This window comes from Podarcis raffonei, chromosome 1, assembly GCF_027172205.1.
Source record: "Podarcis raffonei isolate rPodRaf1 chromosome 1, rPodRaf1.pri, whole genome shotgun sequence".
Taxonomy (NCBI): domain Eukaryota; kingdom Metazoa; phylum Chordata; class Lepidosauria; order Squamata; family Lacertidae; genus Podarcis; species Podarcis raffonei.
The window spans coordinates 39,494,165-39,513,368 of record NC_070602.1 but is presented as its reverse complement, the minus strand read 5'-3'; the positions used below and the strand labels follow the sequence as shown (position 1 = coordinate 39,513,368).

Genomic DNA, 19,204 nt, shown 5'->3' with positions numbered 1-19,204 from the left:
TATTAACAACAACAATGAAGTCCAACAACATCTGAAGGGCCCCACATTGGTTACCCCTGCTATAGAGAAATAAGATGAACCATGGCTCAGTTGTGGAGCATCTGCTCTGCATGCAGAATATTCAAAGTACAGTCTCTAGGTGGGGGTAGGAGAGAGCACTGTCTGAAACCCTGGAGAATCACTGTCAGCAAGTGTAGACAAGTGTTTAGCCAGATGGACCAGTTGTCTGACTCTGTATAAGGCAGCTTCCCATGTTCCTAAGAAGAGCCTTGTTAGATCACACCAAAAAGCTTGTGTTCTCTAGGACTACTATTTTATATTTTATTATTCATGTTGATCATGGCATTCTCACAGGTGACATATAATAGTGGTGGTCTCCCTTATTATTTGTTTTCTAGAGGTAAACTGCTACTGAATACAGATATTTCATTTTAAGCTATTATAATAGATATGATAGATGTAGAAAAGGGATGAGAAACATGTGGCCCTCCAGATACTGATGGGCTAGAACACCTATTATCCCTGACCGCTGCCCATGCTGGCTGGGGCTATTTCCACTGTTCCCGAGCCCTGGAAGCAGGAAGCTCCCAGCAAATGGGTAGGTAAACTAAGGTCCAGGGGCCAGATCCAGCCCAATCGCCTTCTAAATCTGGCCCACGGACAGTCCGGGAATCAGCATGTTTTTACATGAGTCCTTTTAATTAAAATGCATTTCTGGGTTATTTGTTATTTATAGGAATTCGTTCATTTTTTCTCTCCAAAATATAGTCCGGCCTCCCACAAGGTCTGAGGGACAGTAGACTGGCCCCCTGCTGTTAAAGTTTAATGACCCCTTGTGGCGATCCCACACAGGGCCCCCGGACGTTTGACGGTCTATTGACCCTGTGCCGCCACTGCGATTGCTTTTTCCGCTGCCACCACCCCGTATCTCACGGGGACACACGGAGTCCAGTCAGTTGTTAACATAAACAAATAATCAAGTTTATTTTTAAATGCAGGAACAAGCTTATGGTTTCAGTTAATTTTTCTCTTGTCAGTTTCTTATTCTTAGTTCCTAACAACTCCAAACTGATTATTCCCAACTATCTATCTGACTCCACCTAACAATTCCTCTCACTCTATCACAACTCTACCAACCCACACCTAAACCTCCCTTTTCCTTTTTCAACTCCCAAACCTCAACTCAACTCAACTCCCAAACCTCAACTCAACTCAACTCTCAACTGACTTTCAAAACCTCCCACTCTAACTTTTATTCCCCCTTGCATTCTCACTGGCCAATCACCTCACACCCATTTTAACCCTTTCCTTATGACCCATCCTAAAAGGCAAACGCCACACCCCTGTCCCAGCCTGTCCCTTTTAGAACTCCATCGAGCCCAGCTGAAGCCACATCACAGTAGGGGTCCTGATCCCCCGCTCCATAGCAATGATGAAGCAACACATTTGGCTCTTTTACTCTCCTTCCTAAAGTGAAAGAGCTACTGACTCTTTAAAGCTAGAAAGCTTTCAGAGAGAGCAAAATGCTAAATTTCAATTGTTTTCCACCTAGTTTTATTGTACATCACCTCGAGACGATTATGTAGAAGGCAATCAATAATAATGATGGTGATGATGATGATTATAATTACGAATTAATTCATTTAAACCAGCTTAGCTGTTTCCAAAATATAATAAGCAATGAAACAGACATATTTATTTGGTAGACATATTTATATGGCAGATAGATACAAACTTAAAAATTATATTATCATTTCAAATAAAAGGTCATAATAAGAACAGGTTTTCCATAAAAAGGTAGTTTTGTGTCTAGACAATAACGAAGTTCCTGGGCTATGCAAGCCCCCATTAAAGATTCAGCTTCAGTTTATTGGGCCACATACAGCATATCACTGCCTTTAAACACTAATCTACTAACTCATCCACCTCTCCTGATTTAGATGGAACAGAGAGATTGAAATGGGTGTCACCCACATATTGGTGGAACATCACTCAAACTATCCATATGGCTCCCGAAGCTCACAGTGGCTTCAGATAGATGTTACATAGAATGGGGGATAAGATGGAAACTTGTGAGACACCACAGGATAGCTCCTGTAGCACCAGACAGTGGTCCCCATAACTACTTTATGGAAACAGTCCTGCAAATAGGAGCAGAATCCCAACCTCACTAACCTGAGCCACTCCAGAAAGATACCATGGTCAATGGTATCAAACACCAAACGGTCAAGAAGAGTGAGTAGGGTTGCATTCCCCTCATCTTTCTCCCGGCAAATGTCACGAACCAGGGCAATTAAGCATGCTTGAGATTGGACACTTCTGGGTCCAGGAAGGTTCTCCACCTGCTCTGCTCAAATGAAGCATTAAACACTCCCCAGTCCCACCCAGGTAATCCCCTACAGCTAGCTTTAAGAAGGCCAAGGTAGGTAGGTGGTTTAACTTAAGTATGTTAATTTCAGTAATTATAAAACTCAGAATAAAACTTAGGTGACCCTAATCCTTACATTCCTGGAAGCCTGTGCAAGTTAAACAGATAGACAAGGTCAGATACAATCTAATCTTTTTACTGGTTGAGAGGGGAAAATAATAATACAGTGGTACCTCGGGTTATGAACTTAATTCGTTCCGGATGTCCGTTCTTAACCCAAAACTGTTCTTAACCTGAGGCGCGCTTTCGCTAATGGGGCCTCCCGCTGCCACCAGCGTGAGATTTCTGTTCTCATCCTGGGGCAAAGTTTGTAACCTGAGGTATTACTTCTGGGTTAGCGAAGTTTGTAACCCAAAGCGATTGTAACATGAGGTACCATTGTAGATCAATGGTAACCACCACCCATAGTCAAAAGCCATCTAGGAGATGAGTACACTATTCCTAGTTAACATTTGTTGACCATGACATCTGAATAAAATTGCCATTAACTATGGTTCACCCCTAGTTAGCAGGAACCATAGAATCAAAGATTCATACATCAATGTAAAGAATAGATAGTTGTAAGCAGGGGGGAATGCAAAAGAAAATGTAAATCTAGGAAAGGAGGATAGAAGAAGCAGGTGAGTCCATGGGATGCTCCCAGCTACCAAACTATAGTCACAGTAGTAAGTAGGCAAATATTTGTTTCTCTTGTATCTGCAGAAACTATTGCCCAGTGCAGAGACAATATTTTAACATATATTTATAATGGCTTTTCCATTCCGTAAATTTTAAATAAAGATTATCAATTAACAATAAACATAGAGCTTCAAGTCTCAATATGGCTACAAGGAAAAAATAACAGATTGAACCCAGATTAGACATGATTAGACCATCTGAAATTTAACGAGACTTTAGTAATGACAAACCAAAGCCCCACCAATTTCAATATTTCTACTCCAAGTACATTATATTTTCTCTGAATCTAGTCTAACCATGATAACATCTGGATTCAACCCATTGAATTTCCGAGTTTTGATTCAGATACAGGCATCTAGTGGAATGCCATTCAAGTGGTTACAAGAAAAATAAACTTAAAACCAAACTTCTAATGGTTTTCTAATTTAACATTGCTATTGTTTTCTTGCTTTAAAAGTAGCCACTTCATTCACTAAATAAATCCTTAAAAAACAAACAATTACAAAAAAGAAAATCAATGCCAAAATAGAAGAGCATATATAACTTTCATTTTATTTAGTGATGTAATAAGCTTGGGGACGTATATCAGGACCAAGAGAGTCATGGTCATTAATTTAGGCAATAAATCATAGGCCTTGCCAACAATGACAGCAAACAGATGCTAACAAGGAAATGTATTATTTAATATTGCCATGTATTATAAAAATGTAAGCATGTTTAAGACATGTCTTAATTTTTTATAATAATATGCATTTAATACATTACTGTTTTGACACGTGCAAGAATCAAATTTATAAGGTTCATTCTGCAAATGCATCCTGTTTTATAAGTATGGAGGGTATTCCAAGTTTCTTTTTTAAAAAAGAAGCAAGAGGAAAAGCCTTTAAAATTATAACTTGTAATGTCTGATTTATCGCTTGCATTTTGTAATAAATATTGTTAGGGGCAACATAAACTTTGAAAAGCAATGCTTTCCGAGAACAAGGAGAACTCAATATTCTCAATATCCAATTCAGGTTGCAATATTTAAACAGTCCAAATATCAATGTTCCTGCCAGACTAAGAATCTTCCTACATTGAAAAAGGTTATTACAGAGAAGGTTTGTAGCTGATTAACTTGCTTCTATTTAATTGAAGCAACCAGTTTGTTTCCATATTTATTTTTGCTTTTCCGTGCATGCAATGGTAATCTCATTGATTTCAACAAAACTTACTTACGCATATAAGTTAATATGCTTAAGCTTACCACCTAAATTCTCTTGCTGATATTCTTTGGGGGGAAATGGATAAATATAAAACCTGTCCAAACTTACTCACCTTCCCAAATATGAAAACAGGCAAGATTGGGTTTCTTAGTTTGACAAACTGTACTAGTTTTGTACATGAAATGACTAACTGCAGAATGGCATCAAGATTTGCCTTTTCTGTATTCATCTTTGAAATCTCCTTGCAGGTTATCTCTATACAAAATGATCTAGCAGGCAGAGCATATTGTATTATGGAGCACACATTATTATTTTTAGTTACTGCTGTTTAACAAGGTAACACGCTAATCCAATGAACAGTGTTTTTGTTTATACAGGGTTTTATTTAACTTTACCTTTCAATCAACTCTTGTATGTCCCAGCTGTCTTTCTTGGAAGTGCTACAGTCAACGCTTTAGAACACTTGAGGAAGCACTGATCAGAGTATGGAAACGAAATTTTCTTCATTAAATCTACTGAAGCAGATATTAAAAATGCATTTAATATACTGGGGATGGTTGGTGGGCATCAGAGAGTGTGACAGGCCAGTTACTGATGAGCTGCCGTCAGACGGCCTTCTCAGCAGGAATCTGTGTCTAAGGCTGCTGAAGGACAGCAATATCTTCCCTTGTGTGTAAGCTCTATTCATCTCCCAAGTATTTACTAAATCACAGGCCTCTGCACACAAACCCAGCGTTTCAGCGCATGCTAACAAATGATGGATGGTCCAGTCAATTCGTTATGTCCTGAAAGCGTGATTTCCTGCCATTCCAAATCATCAAACCTCTAGAGCTTTCAGAGCTGATCAGTCCTAGAGAATATATTTTGCAGGCTCTATTAAAGGAGTAGAGGTTGTTACCATTAAAGTCTCTAACTTTTTCCTGCTGGCTGGAAAGAATGAATGAAAGAAAAAAAATAGCCTTGGCATTCTAGGTAAAGAAGCCAGTGTTCCGTTTAACACCAACAGTTGTTAAAATAGGAATGCGGGAGAACTATATACATTAAAAGTAGATCCAGTTATGAAGAAATTGTATATATTCTTTTGTTATGCTAAACATTTAGATAATATTTGATCAACAAAACATGAAATCCTTACTGTGAAACCAAGGAGTCACCTACAAGCTTAATTTTTTTTTAATGATATAATGAGTATTGCTTTCTTAACAAATACTTATGAAGACATCCATTTTGTAATTATAAATATGAGCAAAATAGATGTCTTAAACTATACAGTGGTACCTCAGGTTACATACGCTTCAGGTTACAGACTCCGCTAACCCAGAAATAGTACCTCGGGTTAAGAACTTTGCTTCAGGATGAGAACAGAAATTGGGCTCCGGCGGCAGCAGGAGGCCCCATTAGCTAAAGTGGTGCTTCAGGTTAAGAACAGTTTCAGGTTAAGAACAGACCTCCAGAACGAATTAAGTACGTAACCAGAGGTACCACTGTATTGCATTGCTTGTAACATCTGCAATAAATAATGCTCTTCCGGTAGATCAGTATGTACTACATAAGTGCAAGAGTCTACACGCTCTAAACTGGTAGGTTTACATACAAACACACACCTGTGTGTCTACTCCTCTAATTTTTAATTTTAAGCAAACGAAAGGAGCACACACACATTGACTTATACAATACTTTGCCACCATTTTCTATCGTAAATAGATTTGTCTGCTACTTTGCTATCAGTTTATGTAGATGTATATTTGGTACAGCAGCAGATGAGCCCATTCCAGATAAACAAAGCAACAGCATCCAGGAACCTAACATTTCTATTTCTTTGCTAACTTACTAGGTAGGTCCCAGCCAGATCTACTAAAACCCTCCCTATTTTGCCCTGCCATTCACCTCAACCTTGACCCAAAGATTAAACTCACTTTTATTGCACACAAAGGTCATCTGTATTAGGTCAACATTCAAAGTCCCTTGTCAACTAAGGTTGATATATTCCAACCTTTCCTACTCTAATGCATCAAATTTTTCATGGTGAGGTCATATGCAGCAGACAGTATATTCAGCAATTTATTGTGCCATTGTAATTTAGCACAGAGTATGATTGTCCAAAAAGCTGTCACATGAATAAAATTTTTGCCACAATATGCTGAATCCCATAACCCTGCAAAGCTAACAAATCTGGTCCTGCATGCAGACTCCATAAAGAGCTGTCCCTGAACTGTAATGCAAAAATTACAACTGTTATATTGAAGTCTGCAGGTATGGTAGAGTACATATAATAGTATTTAAAAAAATATGGCAGCCAAATACCCATAATCACATACGGACAGTGTTAAATCCCAACCTCCTAGTGTTCTTGGCCTTTTAAATCAGAAGGCATCTATCTCGGTTATGACACCAAGGTTGCTTAAGGTTGAATTATTTGTAATAATAATTAGTAGAATGGGTTATGTCTATCCAAAACAATATATGTGCAGGGGAAATGCTATGCACAAAGGAAGGTAAATAAATCATATTTGTTTATAGATTTATATACCACCAACTCATACAATATAAAACAATGGTGTATAAGAGGATATACAATACGGCATAAAAACTATAAAAACAGCACAAAATTATTAAAATTACTGGCAAATAAAAAAACAAAAAAACAGGCCTGTCCACCTAAAAAGGTCTTCAAAGGGATGCCTGAAAAAGAAATGTACCATGGCAACAGGCCCGTGACCCTTACCCAGGGTGAGAGCCTGAAAGAAGGAAAGTTGTTTAGGTGCTGGTCACCCTGAGTGAGACAGGGGAAGGAGTGTTACAATGGTATTGCAATCTTTCACCTGACAATGTGGGATGCACCTACTACTGGGCCTTAGTCTATTTTCTCTGGCCATAATTTACTAGCTGCATACAGTGGTACCTCGGGTTAAGTACTTAATTTGTTCCGGACGTCTGTTCTTAACCTGAAACTGTACTTAACCTGAAGCACCACTTTAGCTAATGGGGCCTCCTGCTGCCGCCGGAGCCCGATTTCTGTTCTCATCCTGAAGCAAAGTTCTTAACCTGAAGCACTATTTCTGGGTTAGCAGAGTCTAACCTGCTAACCTGAGGTACCACTGTATAGTAAAAATCAGTTGATGCTGCTAGGATGTGTCTGGTGGGCGGGGAGGAGGGAGTTACAAAGATGCCGCCCCAATTTTAGTGGTGGTGGTTGCGGAAGGGATAGTCAGAGTGGAGGGGCTGACCACCATCTGGAGTGGAGTCCCAGATACTTGGCCTAGGCTGAGGCTCCCATTCCTCCAGAAGTTACTGGTAGCTTATCTGTTGAGCCCTCTGGTTTGGTGGTGCTGTTATCTGGAAAACAGACTGAAGAGTTTCAAGTCGCCCAACTTCATTCAAAAAAGCCTAGAAATGAATAGCCATGAGGAAACTGTAATGGCTAGTTGATTTTAAATTTGTATATTTTTTTTATTGTAAGGTTTTATGTATGACTGTTGTAAACTGCTCCAATACATTTTTATGAATGGGGGTATAGAAATATTATAATTAATTCATTAACCAAACACAACAAATGCAAATTGAAGATGACCTAAAACTACTCAAATTAATGGGACAAAGAGTGGGCTTCTTCAAGAATTGTCTAATCAATTCCTCTTTTAATTAAAATACACTCAAATATAAAAATTGCCTTAATGAATGCCCATTTAGTCCAGCATTCTGTTTTCACCGTCTCCTACCAAAAACCAATGTGAAGCCTACAAGCAAAAGGTAAGTACAGTGATACCTTGGTTCTCAAACGCCTTCGTACTCAAACAACTTGGAACCCAAACAGTGTAAACCTGGAAGTGTTTTGGTTTGCGAACTTTTTTTGGAAGTCGAATGTGCTCAGTTTTGAGCGTTATGCTTCCGATTTGAGTGCCACACTTCTGTTTGGAGTGCCACACTTCCGTTTGGAGTGTTACGCTTCTGATTTGAGTGCCACACTTCTGTTTGGAGTGTTACACTGAGGTCTGCCTGTTTTTGCTATTTATTTTGCGTTTTTGCGGCTCTTTTTTGTTTTGTTTTTGGGACTGTGTGGAACCCAGTTCAGCTACTAATAGATGATTGTGTGACTGCAGTACATTGTTTATTGCTTTAACTTTATGGATCAATGGTCTCGTTAGTAAAATCCATGTAAAATTGCTGTTTTAGGGGTTGTTTTTAAAAGTGTGAAACGGATTAATCCATTTTGCATTACTTTCTATGGGAAAGCATGCCTTGGTTTTGGAATGCTTTGGTTTTCGAACAGACTTCCAGAACGGATTACGTTTGAGGACCAAGGTATCACTGTACAAGAGCACTCTCCTGCTTGCAATCTACAGCAACTAGTATTCAGCGGCATACTTGCCTCTAAGACAGGAGGTAGTATTTAGTCATCATGAACTGCAGTCACTGATAGGCTTATCATCCATTAATTTGTCTAATTGCATTTTAAATCTATCTAAACTGGTGGCCATCATTACAATTTATGGAAGTAAATTCCAGTTTCGCTATGCACTGTGTGTAAAGAGGAATTAACCACTATGACTTCATCAGGAGCACGATGGAGTCCAGACAGCTCCCTCTGGAAGTCCACGTATGGAGCTCTATTTCCTTCTCAATTACCTGGCAAAACATGCCTGGAGCCCGGCTAATTTCTAATGCTGCCCAGCAAACTTAGGTTTACCAGTATCCTTGGTACCTTGTATGCTGCTGTTGCAGCATACAAGGTCCCACTGGAGATGAAAACCTCCAATGAGATCTTTCACTGCCTATTGTTGCCACTGCCAGGCCAATTGGAATTGGAAAAACTGTGAGTGTGTGTGAACACGGCAACTAGCAGTATATTCCTAGAATATAGTTTACAAGGTCTATAGTCCTACGTTGCCAAGACTTTTAGAATTATTTAAAAATGTATTCTCACTGAAATGATTTAAAATGAGTTGCTATTGCAATTCACATTATAACCATACTGTAACTTTTTCAGGCTTTTAGTGATTAGGATCATGTTCCACGGTCACAGTTCATTTGCCAGCTTAGTTCAATGTACCTTGAAGAGCAAGTAACATTTTACTTACAAGCTTTTCCTATAAATGTTATTGGCAAAACAAACTATATAATATAGCTTTCATAAATGATGGCATTCAGCAGAAGAACTGCAAGTAGGACAGTGCCTTTTTAAAATAGTTTGCTCAAGCAGCCACATATAATCACAATGATTTCAACTGATGCACTGCCACTAAGTGGTGTTCAGAATCTTGGTAAGATTTACAAGCAACTTCAGACAAATAAATGCCAAGTTTAAGGAGAGCTATTAAACTGCATCAAAAATACTGTGATAAGTGGTGACATTGTATAAGGCAGCTTTTGTGGCTGTGTGAATGGGAAGCCATGGGTTGCTTCCTTGCTGGAGTCTAGCCTGATGGAAATGTTGTAAGCCACTGTAATATAGTAGATAGAATGTTGGCCTTGGAGACCAACATTCAAATCCACTCAGCCATGGCACTCACTGGTTGGCCTTGAACAAATCTTCATCTCTGAGCCCAACATATATCACATGCTTGTTTTACAATAAAATAGAATACCATTGTAAGCTGCTCTGACATGCTGTTGCAAAACATGCTGTTGTTTACAGAAGACACTCTGATCCAGCTCACATGGGGTGGCAGAGTAGAAGAAGAAGAAGAAGAGTTTTGATTTGATATCCCGCCTTTCACTCCCCTTCAGGAGTCTCAAAGCGGCTAAGAATCTCCTTTCCCTTCCTCCCCCACAACAAACACTCTGTGAGGTGAGTGGGGCTGAGAGACTTCAAAGAAGTGTGACTGGCCCAAGGTCACCCAGCAGCTGCATGTGGAGGAGCAGAGACGCGAACCCAGTTCCCTGGATTACGTGACTACCGCTCTTAACCACTACACCACACTGGCTCTCAGTAGGCTGCCACTTCCTTCCTTTCCCCTTCACTGCCACCACCCATGCTATTTCAGAGAGTTATCCAACACTTGAAGCATTTTTTCAGAAAACATAGGTAGTTGAAGGTGAAAAAAAGATCACCTCCTATTCACCACTGCTTGCAGGAGTGTCCAGTTGGCAGAGATAAGCACACATTGTGATTATGTCTGGGTCCAACACCATATATATATTCTTAATGTACTCAAAGAGATGCTTTTTGGGTTGTTATTCTGTGAAGATAGGTTCTAAGCAGTTTACAAGTATAAAACCAATTACAAAACACACATAATTAAAATAAATGATAAAGCAATTCCATCAAAACATTAAAATAAGCATTCACAATTAAAATGTGCAACACAAAAGAGTGTGTTAAAACAACACAATTAGAAGAGTAAAAACAGCAATTAAAACAAGGAAAGCATAAAGTTCAAATGTGAAAATCAGGCAAATGCTTGTCCAATAAACAGAAATACCAATGAGGTCTCTCATGTTTTAGCAGGGAGAGCACCCCACAACACTGGTGCCATCAGTGAAAAAGACCACCTCTGTGTTACCACAAGCCCAAACTCATTAGGCTGTGGCAAAACTAACTGGGTTCCATTTGATGTACTTAATGTCCTTACCAGGCAATTGAGGGGAGAAAGTCTTTGAGATAACCTGGCCCAGGGTTATTTAGGGCTTCATATTTAAGTAACAGAACCTCAAAACTGTCCCAGTGGTTAATAGGCAGCCAATGCAGATCCCTTAGCACTAGTGAGCTATGTGCCCAATAAGGAGCTACTACTGTACTCACTGCCTGGACCGTGGCAGCCTGCACCAGCCGCAGCCTTCAGATCAGCCAGAAGGGAAACCCCATGCTTTAATGTAACTACAGGGCTTATTGTCTATTAGACTATTGTCTATTAGATTAACTATGACTATTGAGGTTTTTAGTATGTCTAACAAAAAGAAGTATTAAATATTATCTGGTAAAGGCAATAGTTCAACAAATGAAGATGAAGGCTTAATTATATACATTATAACAGTTCTAGCTTGGATTTATTTTCCTGTGACATGCTAACCCCGAGTGACTCTCCAGAGTTTTAGGTAGTCATACCTGAAGATGCCAGGTCCAGGGATTGAACCTAGAACCTTTTGCATAAAAGGCATGCGCTCTACTTACCAAGTTTAACTTCTTCCCCTGATATATGGCACAATCAATTATGAACAGCTCCTTTGCAATTCCTATTCATGTCAATGAGCTTACACAGGAACACTTATTATTGAATTCTACGCATAATGATTATATATGGCACAATCATACATAGGGCAGAATAAAAGGCTATCGGTTTTTTAGTAGAAATATTCTGCTTATTCTTGCATCTCTTTCTTCTAATTCAAAATATATTATCATTTCAGTATGGGCCAATGGAACAGTTCCATACAGCAAAGATTTACTGCAAACCTTGTTTCTAGGACAAACCAAGACTGACTGCAACTCACAACACATTCTTCTACACTACTCCAGAATAATTTGTTTAGAAATGGAAGCCTGTTTACTCTATTTAAAGACACATATAAGTATTGAAATGCATCTTTTTAATGCAGCATATACTATCAGGGGTTAATGCTTGACACTGCAGCTATCTGTTACATTCTACTAGTATCATTTTTGTTTTCTTTTTTCTTTGAGAAAGGCTCTTTACTTGGCACGTTCCACGAAGTTGTACTTTGTCTGACAGTTTAAATATCAGCATCAGTTTCATCTCATCAGAAGCTCTAGATGGAAAAGTTCTGCCTATGCTGAATTGTCCCAAGAAGCTCCAAGATTAATTTGATTTAAAAGGCTTCAGGAGCTTTCAAAGGAGAGTTGGTGGTTTCAGACCATTTCCTAATGGACAGCTGCATCTATCATAAAACCATCAGGATTTCTACCATTATTGGCAATTTCTCATCCACATACAGATACAATATTTTCATTTTAGAGTCTAGGCATATTGGAGGAGAGATATATTCAAGATAGAACTGTATATTTCCACACAGTTCCAGCTTGGTGAATGGATGCATGTTCCCAAGAAAATGCACAGAACGTTTCTTAAACCATTCATTATTTCCTCCCCTTTTAAGTTATATCATAATTTGAAAACACAGTTTGTCTATCAACTGAAGATTTCATTAATTATATGAATTTAGTAACATATTTTAATAAATTTGCTATTTATCAAAATCTCAATAGCTGAGAATTTTTCAGGCCAAACACTGGCAATTTCTGTGACATATGGGATAGTTCACAACTATGAACAAGAAAAACAATATTTAATTTTTGGCACAGGTCGTATTTTAATCTTTTTTCCAGTTTTAATCTAGATTATAGATGACTTCAAAGATAATACATTCAGATCAGTATACAGTACTGCAAGGGTTTGAAGACAGATTGCCATGACTTAAGCTGAGCACTTTCAGCTTCAGTTACCTGTTCTGTTGCTAAAAGGAAAACCATATTGCTTCTGTTTGGAAATACAGAATAGATGCTAGTATTGGTTACTACTACAAACTGGGAGGGAAATACAGTAAGCCCACAACTTACATTTAACTTGTGCACATTCAGCTTTATGCGTGTGGGGAAAAAATATTAAATATTAAGGAAGCTGCAAGGCTTGACTTTGGTAATTCCACCCACCATTGAACCCAATGTGTTTGGGTTTAGGTAGGCCCACATAAATTGTAGGCTTACTGTACCTATTTAATTTTTATTTATGTCTGACACAGGGATAAGGCATCCAGTATATTCAATATTGTAATTTAATGCAATCAGAATTATGATGAGATATCCGCTTTTAGCATGAGACTATTTGGAACCACAACAAAATACCTCTGCATTTTGAAGACTAGCAAAATTTATTGTGATAGAAGCTTTTGTTTGACAGAGCTCACTTCATCAAGTACACGGTCACCTGAATGGAGCTATACTTCACAGAGAGAAGAATTTTTTTAAAAAAAAAAACTTTGCAAAGCAAGGTCTAAAGTTCAAGCAAGGCAAGATGAAACAGTTACATCTTTTATACTACTAAGCTGAACTTTCCCAGTTTGTTCTGACTGCCTCAGAACTGGGACTATTTGTTCTCTTCATATCAACAGTACAGTGGTACCTCGGGTTAAGTACTTAATTCGTTCCGGAGGTCCGTTCTTAACCTGAAACTGTTCTTAACCTGAAGCACCACTTTAGCTAATGGGGCCTCCTGCTGCTGCCGTGCTGCCGCTGCGTGATTTCTGTTCTCATCCTGAAGCAAAGTTCTTAACCTGACGCACTATTTCTGGGTTAGCGGAGTCTGTAACCTGAAGCATCTGTAACCTGAAGCGTATGTAACCCGAGGTACCACTGTACACCTATGTGTGACCCACATGTGCACTTCAACCTAATTATGATTGACTCATGTTTCTTCAGCTTCAGTTACCTAACACTATTCCTATATGGGAGGAAAAGCGATGATATCATTATCTAAGTCCATCTTGAGTCCATCAGAACATCAGCAATTTCCACTGCACCATTAACCTGAGTCCTAAACAGTCCATACAAGTCCAATTTCTGGACACCACAGTACAACAATATGCAAAGCATATAAACCTTACATTAGAAACAAACTTTTGTGCACTTCCCAACTACCCTCCGGAGCTCACATCACTATCTACTGCCTACAGCAAGTCCTTTAATATGCATCTAATTCAGGGATCAACACCTGCATCTTAAAACTACAGGACTCATCAGGTGAAGTAAATATTCAAATCAACAGTGCCAAACAAGTACCTTGTGGTCACCAAATACAGGACAGGTGCAACAGAGAAAGCAGTAGGCCATGATTTGTTGTCAACTACAGCTCTCAGCTAAAAGCTCTAGCACATCATCACGGTTCTAAAGTGCATTCTAGATTAACCAGCTCTCTCACAGGCCTTGGTGGGAGGGTCACAGCTCAGTGGCCTTGCAAGCTGAAGGCCCAAATTCAATCCCTGGCATCTTCAGCTATGACTGGGAATGTCCCTTCTGAAACCCACGAGAGCTGCTGTCAGTCAGCATCCACAATAATGCATGGATCAATGGCCTGACTTGGTGTTAGGCAACTTTCCTATGCCCCTATGTACCTGTCCTTGGTTATAAGCGCAAGGACCAGTGCCAAGGGCCTTCTGGCAGTTCCCTCATTGCAAGAAGTGAGGTTACAGGGAACCAGGCAGAGGGCCTTCTTGGTGGTGGCGCCCGCCCTGTGGAACACCCTCCCATCAGATGTCAAGGAAATAACTATCTGACTTTTAGAAGACATTTGAAGGCAGCCCTGTTTAGGGAAGTTTTTAATGTTTGATTCTATTTTTAATATTCTGTTGGGAGCCGCCCAGAGTGGCTGGGGAAACCCAGCCAGATAGGCGGGGTGTAATAAATTATTATTATTTATTAAGAGCCCCACAGAAGCAAATAATCATCAACAATGGGCCAGCCAACCAAGGTATAAGCCCTAGTGCCAATTCTGTTGTTTTATTTTATTGTTTAAAGACATAACATAATCTCAGTTTACCGAAATTCATCAAATTATATAAAACAGCTCAAGTAACAGTGAAAACAGTTCTGATTATTAAAACTGATTCTTGTAAACTGTTTAGGTGTTTATCACTGTGTCCAATACTCTAACCTTTGCAGGTGATCTACTCCTTTTTTCCACTTTGCGGTGTATTATTTGAATTGGAGAGAAGCAACAGGTAGGAAACAAGCAAAAAGGAAAGAACCTGCGGGAAGCAGCTACTTGAGGTTGCCCACTTTAGGTTGCCCAATGCGACAGGGACCACGCTTGTACCCAGCAATCAATTAAACACTATTAATTACGATTCACTTCAGGTCTCTGAGACGCAGGCATTACATGCAAAAAAAAAGAAAAAGAAAATATCAGGAGTTTTGCAGCCAAGGAACGCTCAGCTCGAACAGAACCTCCACGACATCCAGCGAGATGGTTAAGAGCGCGATCCTGATCACATCTACTCAGAAGTGAGTTCTACGGAAATCAATGGGGGGGAGGCTTACTTACTCCCAAGTAAATGGGATTACGCTCGCAGTATATCAAGCGATACTTGTATGGCGCCCCTTGAGACCCTGCTGCTACTCGCAGTGCTTCCTCACGAACCAAAACAGCTTCCCAGGCCGAAGAAAAGGCAGAGAGCGCCTTTATTTACATTGCAAACATGCAAATCTGAATTGCCTCACGCCGTCGCCTCCCCCCCCCCCCCATTTTAAAAAAAGCAAATAAAACCCCGGGCCTGCTGCCGCTTCCTTCCCTCGAGGGGGCGGGGCTCGCCCTTGACGAGGGAGGCGGAGCTCTGCGGGCGCCCCGCCCAGACTTACCTGGGGAAGCGCTCCCTCAGTTTCCTCAGGCTCTGCCTGGTCGGAGGCACCTGGGCCAGGAACCGGGCGACCTCTTCGTACTGGGCTTTGGTCAGCTTCGTCGCCATCCTCCCGCCTCACGCGCCCTCGGGACAGACGGGTGGCTGGGAGGGGGCGAAGCGCGGCGGCGGCAGTTTCAAACGCAGAGCGCGGGAACGGCGGTTTTGCAGGAAAGCCTTCCGCTCGCCGCCGTCGCCGAGAGCGGGGGTGGCGCGTCTGAGTGAAGCGCCCCCACTCAAATAAAGCCTCTGCCCCGACCCCTGCGGTTCGCGCCTTACAGCCGGGGAATGAGGGCCGGTCATGCGCGGTTCCGCAGCTCCGCCCTTCGCTCGCCGCCGCTGCGGGCGCAGCCGAGGTGGAAGTCGGCCTCTCGTGTGGGGCTGAGTGGGGAGAAAGCGGCCTCGGCGGTGCTCGCTCCCTCTCGCCTGCTCTTCTCATTCAGAGCCAGCTGCCCGGGAGCCCAGCCCCTTTTTCTGCAGAGTTTCATTTTCGTGACTTCGGTTTGTGTGCGAGAAGGCGCTCCGAGGTGTAGGAAAGGGGCATCAGCTGTTAAAGCCGTCGAGCCCCCCGTCGCTGGGATTTTCGGAGTTGGGGTCGGGAGGGTGTGCAAGGCTTGCCTTGCCTTGAACTGCGATCTGTGTATGCATCAGAAAAGTTTCAGGTGTTGGGAGCGTTTTGTGGAGGCGGGTGGAATTCCCCCTCCCCAGCCCAGCCCAGAAAAAGATAAACGAGGTTAATATATCTGTTTCGTTTCAGGATTTATGAAACTATGTTCAGAAAATGCCCAGAAGTGGAATAGGAAACAGAATACCGATCATGAAAGGGAATTGCAGCATAAAAACCCAACAGGGAATTTGAAATGCAGAAATAGACTCACATGGGGAGATACGGGAGAAAAAGGGTTTCAACAAGGGTCAGAAACTCATGAGAGTGTTTGGGCTTGTTGCACTTTTAAGGGAAATGAGTTGGAAAGATCTGGTGCCGCAATGTTAAAACCATGTTCTTGATTCCCAGCATACTTTACTGCAGTGGTGTGCGGCACAATAACTGATTAGGGCCAATTTGAGTGTCCCAAAGATGGTAACAAGTTTTAGGATATTTTGGGTACACTTAACTGAGAATTGGGCTAACATTTGAATAATGTTTGATTTATTTATAAAACATCACATCATAAGAAGAGCCCAGAAGGATAAGGCCAAATGCACATTTAATCCAGATTCTTGTTCTCAAAGTGGCCAGCTGCTTATGGGAAGCCTGCAACCAGGACCTGAGTACAACAGGAGTCTCGCGTGATTCCCAGCAACTGGGTTCAGAGGTAATAGTGCCTCCAATAGAGAAGGCAAAACAGAACCATTGTGACTAGTACAGTCGACTGAATTTGTCTCCTAAAGCCATCCATGCTGGCAGTCATCAATGTAAATAATTTGTTGGGTGGATAAGCACATAAGAGTTCTGGGTCATACCCATCTAGTCTAGGTAAAGGACCCCTGGATGAGTTAGTTCAGTTAAAGGCGACTATAAATCAGTTCTGGCTCAACAGAACATCGTGATGGAAGCCAGGGTGCACAAGAAACACCATTTACCTCTATCTGCTTGCACTGGTGTGCTTTCAAACTGCTAGGTTGGCAGATGCTGGGACACAGCAATGGGAGCTCACCACCATTGAGCAGATTTGAACTGCCGACATTCCTATCTGCAAGCCCAAGAGGCTCCGTGGTTTAGACCACAGTGCCACCCGCATCCCTAGGGAGGTCATGAGGGCAATAGCATTATTTTGCATGTGTTCCCCTGCAACTGCTATGCAGATGCATGGTGCCTCTGATACTGGAGATGGTGCAAATAGTCTAATCCCCCTTTAAAGCCATCCTAGCTGGAAACTATTACGACATCTTATGGTAAAGGTAAAGGGCCCCTAAACAGTTAAGTCCAGTCAAAGGTGACTGGGGCGTGGTGCTCATCTTGCTTTGCAGGCCAAGGGAGCTGGCATTTGTCCAGACAGCTTTCTGGGTCATGTGGCCAGCATGACTAAACAGCCTCTGGCACAATGGAACACTGACACGTGCTAGAGTACACACTGTTTACCTTCTTGCTGCAACAGTACCTATTTATCTACTTGCACTGGTATGTAGGTTGGCAGAAGTTGAGACAGAGCGACGGGAGCAAACCCCATCGCATGGATTTATGGTAGCACATACTAGGGAATCTGCCTCTACTTACTCCCCCCCCCCCCAGCTCTGCTGTCATTCCCCCTAGACCTTTCCTTCCCAGTCCTTGCAATGACTAAGATCACTTCCCAAGCTTGTTTCTGGCACACTTCTCTTTTCTATTTTGCAACCCTGATTTGCACCCATTTTTAACTTCACCCCCATGTCCATGCTTGTCCTCTCCTTTTTGCAAAGCCTCTTTTTCATCTGCCCAATTATGAAAACACCACTTATTTGGTAGATGCTTTAATATCCCTGCTTTCATCTTCACCCTGCTTCCTCTCTGTTGCATTTCCCCTTTTACCACCTTACCGCCTCATCACTTTTCTCAACTCTCTTGCATACAATCCATCCCCCTTTCCATTACTCATCCTCTCTCCTATTTTGTACATGTATGTACAAAATACTTTTTAAGTCAATGAGGAGGAGGTAACAGTGGCAATGGTGAGGTGGTCCCAGGATTTTGGCCATTCAATAACCATGGCCCAATGGGAAAGCTTACGGAAGATCAATTGGAAATTCACAAATTGCTACACGATTAGAGAGAACTTTCAAAAAATACAACATCGATGATATCTAACACCATGGAAACTTTCAAAAATGTATAAAAATCTGTCAAGTAATTGTTGGAGATGCGGAGACTCAGGAACTTTCTACCATATGTGGTGGATATGTAGGAAAATACAGGTATTCTGGGAGAGTATCCATGCAGAACTGCAAAAAATGCTAAAGATCTCTTTTAATAAAAAAACCAGAGGCCTACCTCCTGGGAATAACAGATTTGGATATTCCACAAAAGAGGAAGGGTATCTTTTTATATGCGATGATGGCAGCAAGAGTTTTGATCGCAGCAAAATGGAAGAGTAATGAAATCCCCTCTATACAAGATTGGATCCAAAAGCTGACAGAATATGCCGAATTAGATGGTTTATCAGAAAAAATAAAGAATAAATCAAAACAGGAATTTGTTTCAAAATGGGAGGTTTTCAAAGAATATCTGAAAAATAAATATAGTAGTTTAAATTCTGTTGAAGCATTCGAGGAACTTCAGTAATAGTTGCAAGGTAGATATAAGAAATTAGATTTATTAAGAATAAGTTTAATTATGATAATAGTGTATTGGCAATAAGTAATACGAATTTGAAATATGGAATAGACAGGAGGTTGGGTCTTTAGTGTTAAGACCAATATATGTTTTATTGTTTGCTAAGAAAATTATGTGTCTATGGTTATTCTTGTGTGTAATTTGGTATTTGTGTTTTTTTTTTCTTGTATCAATAAAATTTTTATATAAAAAAATACTTTTTAAAAAGGTCATCCATTGAGATCCCAAGATGAAATT

At 40.8% G+C, this 19,204-nt stretch overlaps 1 protein-coding gene across 11 annotated transcripts in view; it reads right to left on the bottom strand.

The window, feature by feature from the left end:
* The window catches only part of CDIN1 (CDAN1 interacting nuclease 1), a 115,311-nt gene extending 99,205 nt beyond the window's left edge, over positions 1 to 16,106 (bottom strand). For 3 of the 11 annotated variants that reach the window (XR_008329486.1, XM_053381568.1, XM_053381577.1), the window contains exon 1: positions 15,620 to 16,105. Coding sequence is in view for 6 of the 11 variants with exons in the window: in XM_053381568.1 (XP_053237543.1) it covers positions 15,620 to 16,096 (477 nt within the window). In the remaining 5 variants the exon portion in view is untranslated. Of the gene's footprint in view, positions 1 to 4,706; positions 4,740 to 15,305; positions 15,400 to 15,619 lie in introns of those variants that run through there. The other 8 variants (XR_008329485.1, XM_053381587.1, XM_053381556.1 and 5 more) reach the window with 8 other exon arrangements.
* Between the last annotated feature and the right edge of the window lie 3,098 nt (positions 16,107 to 19,204).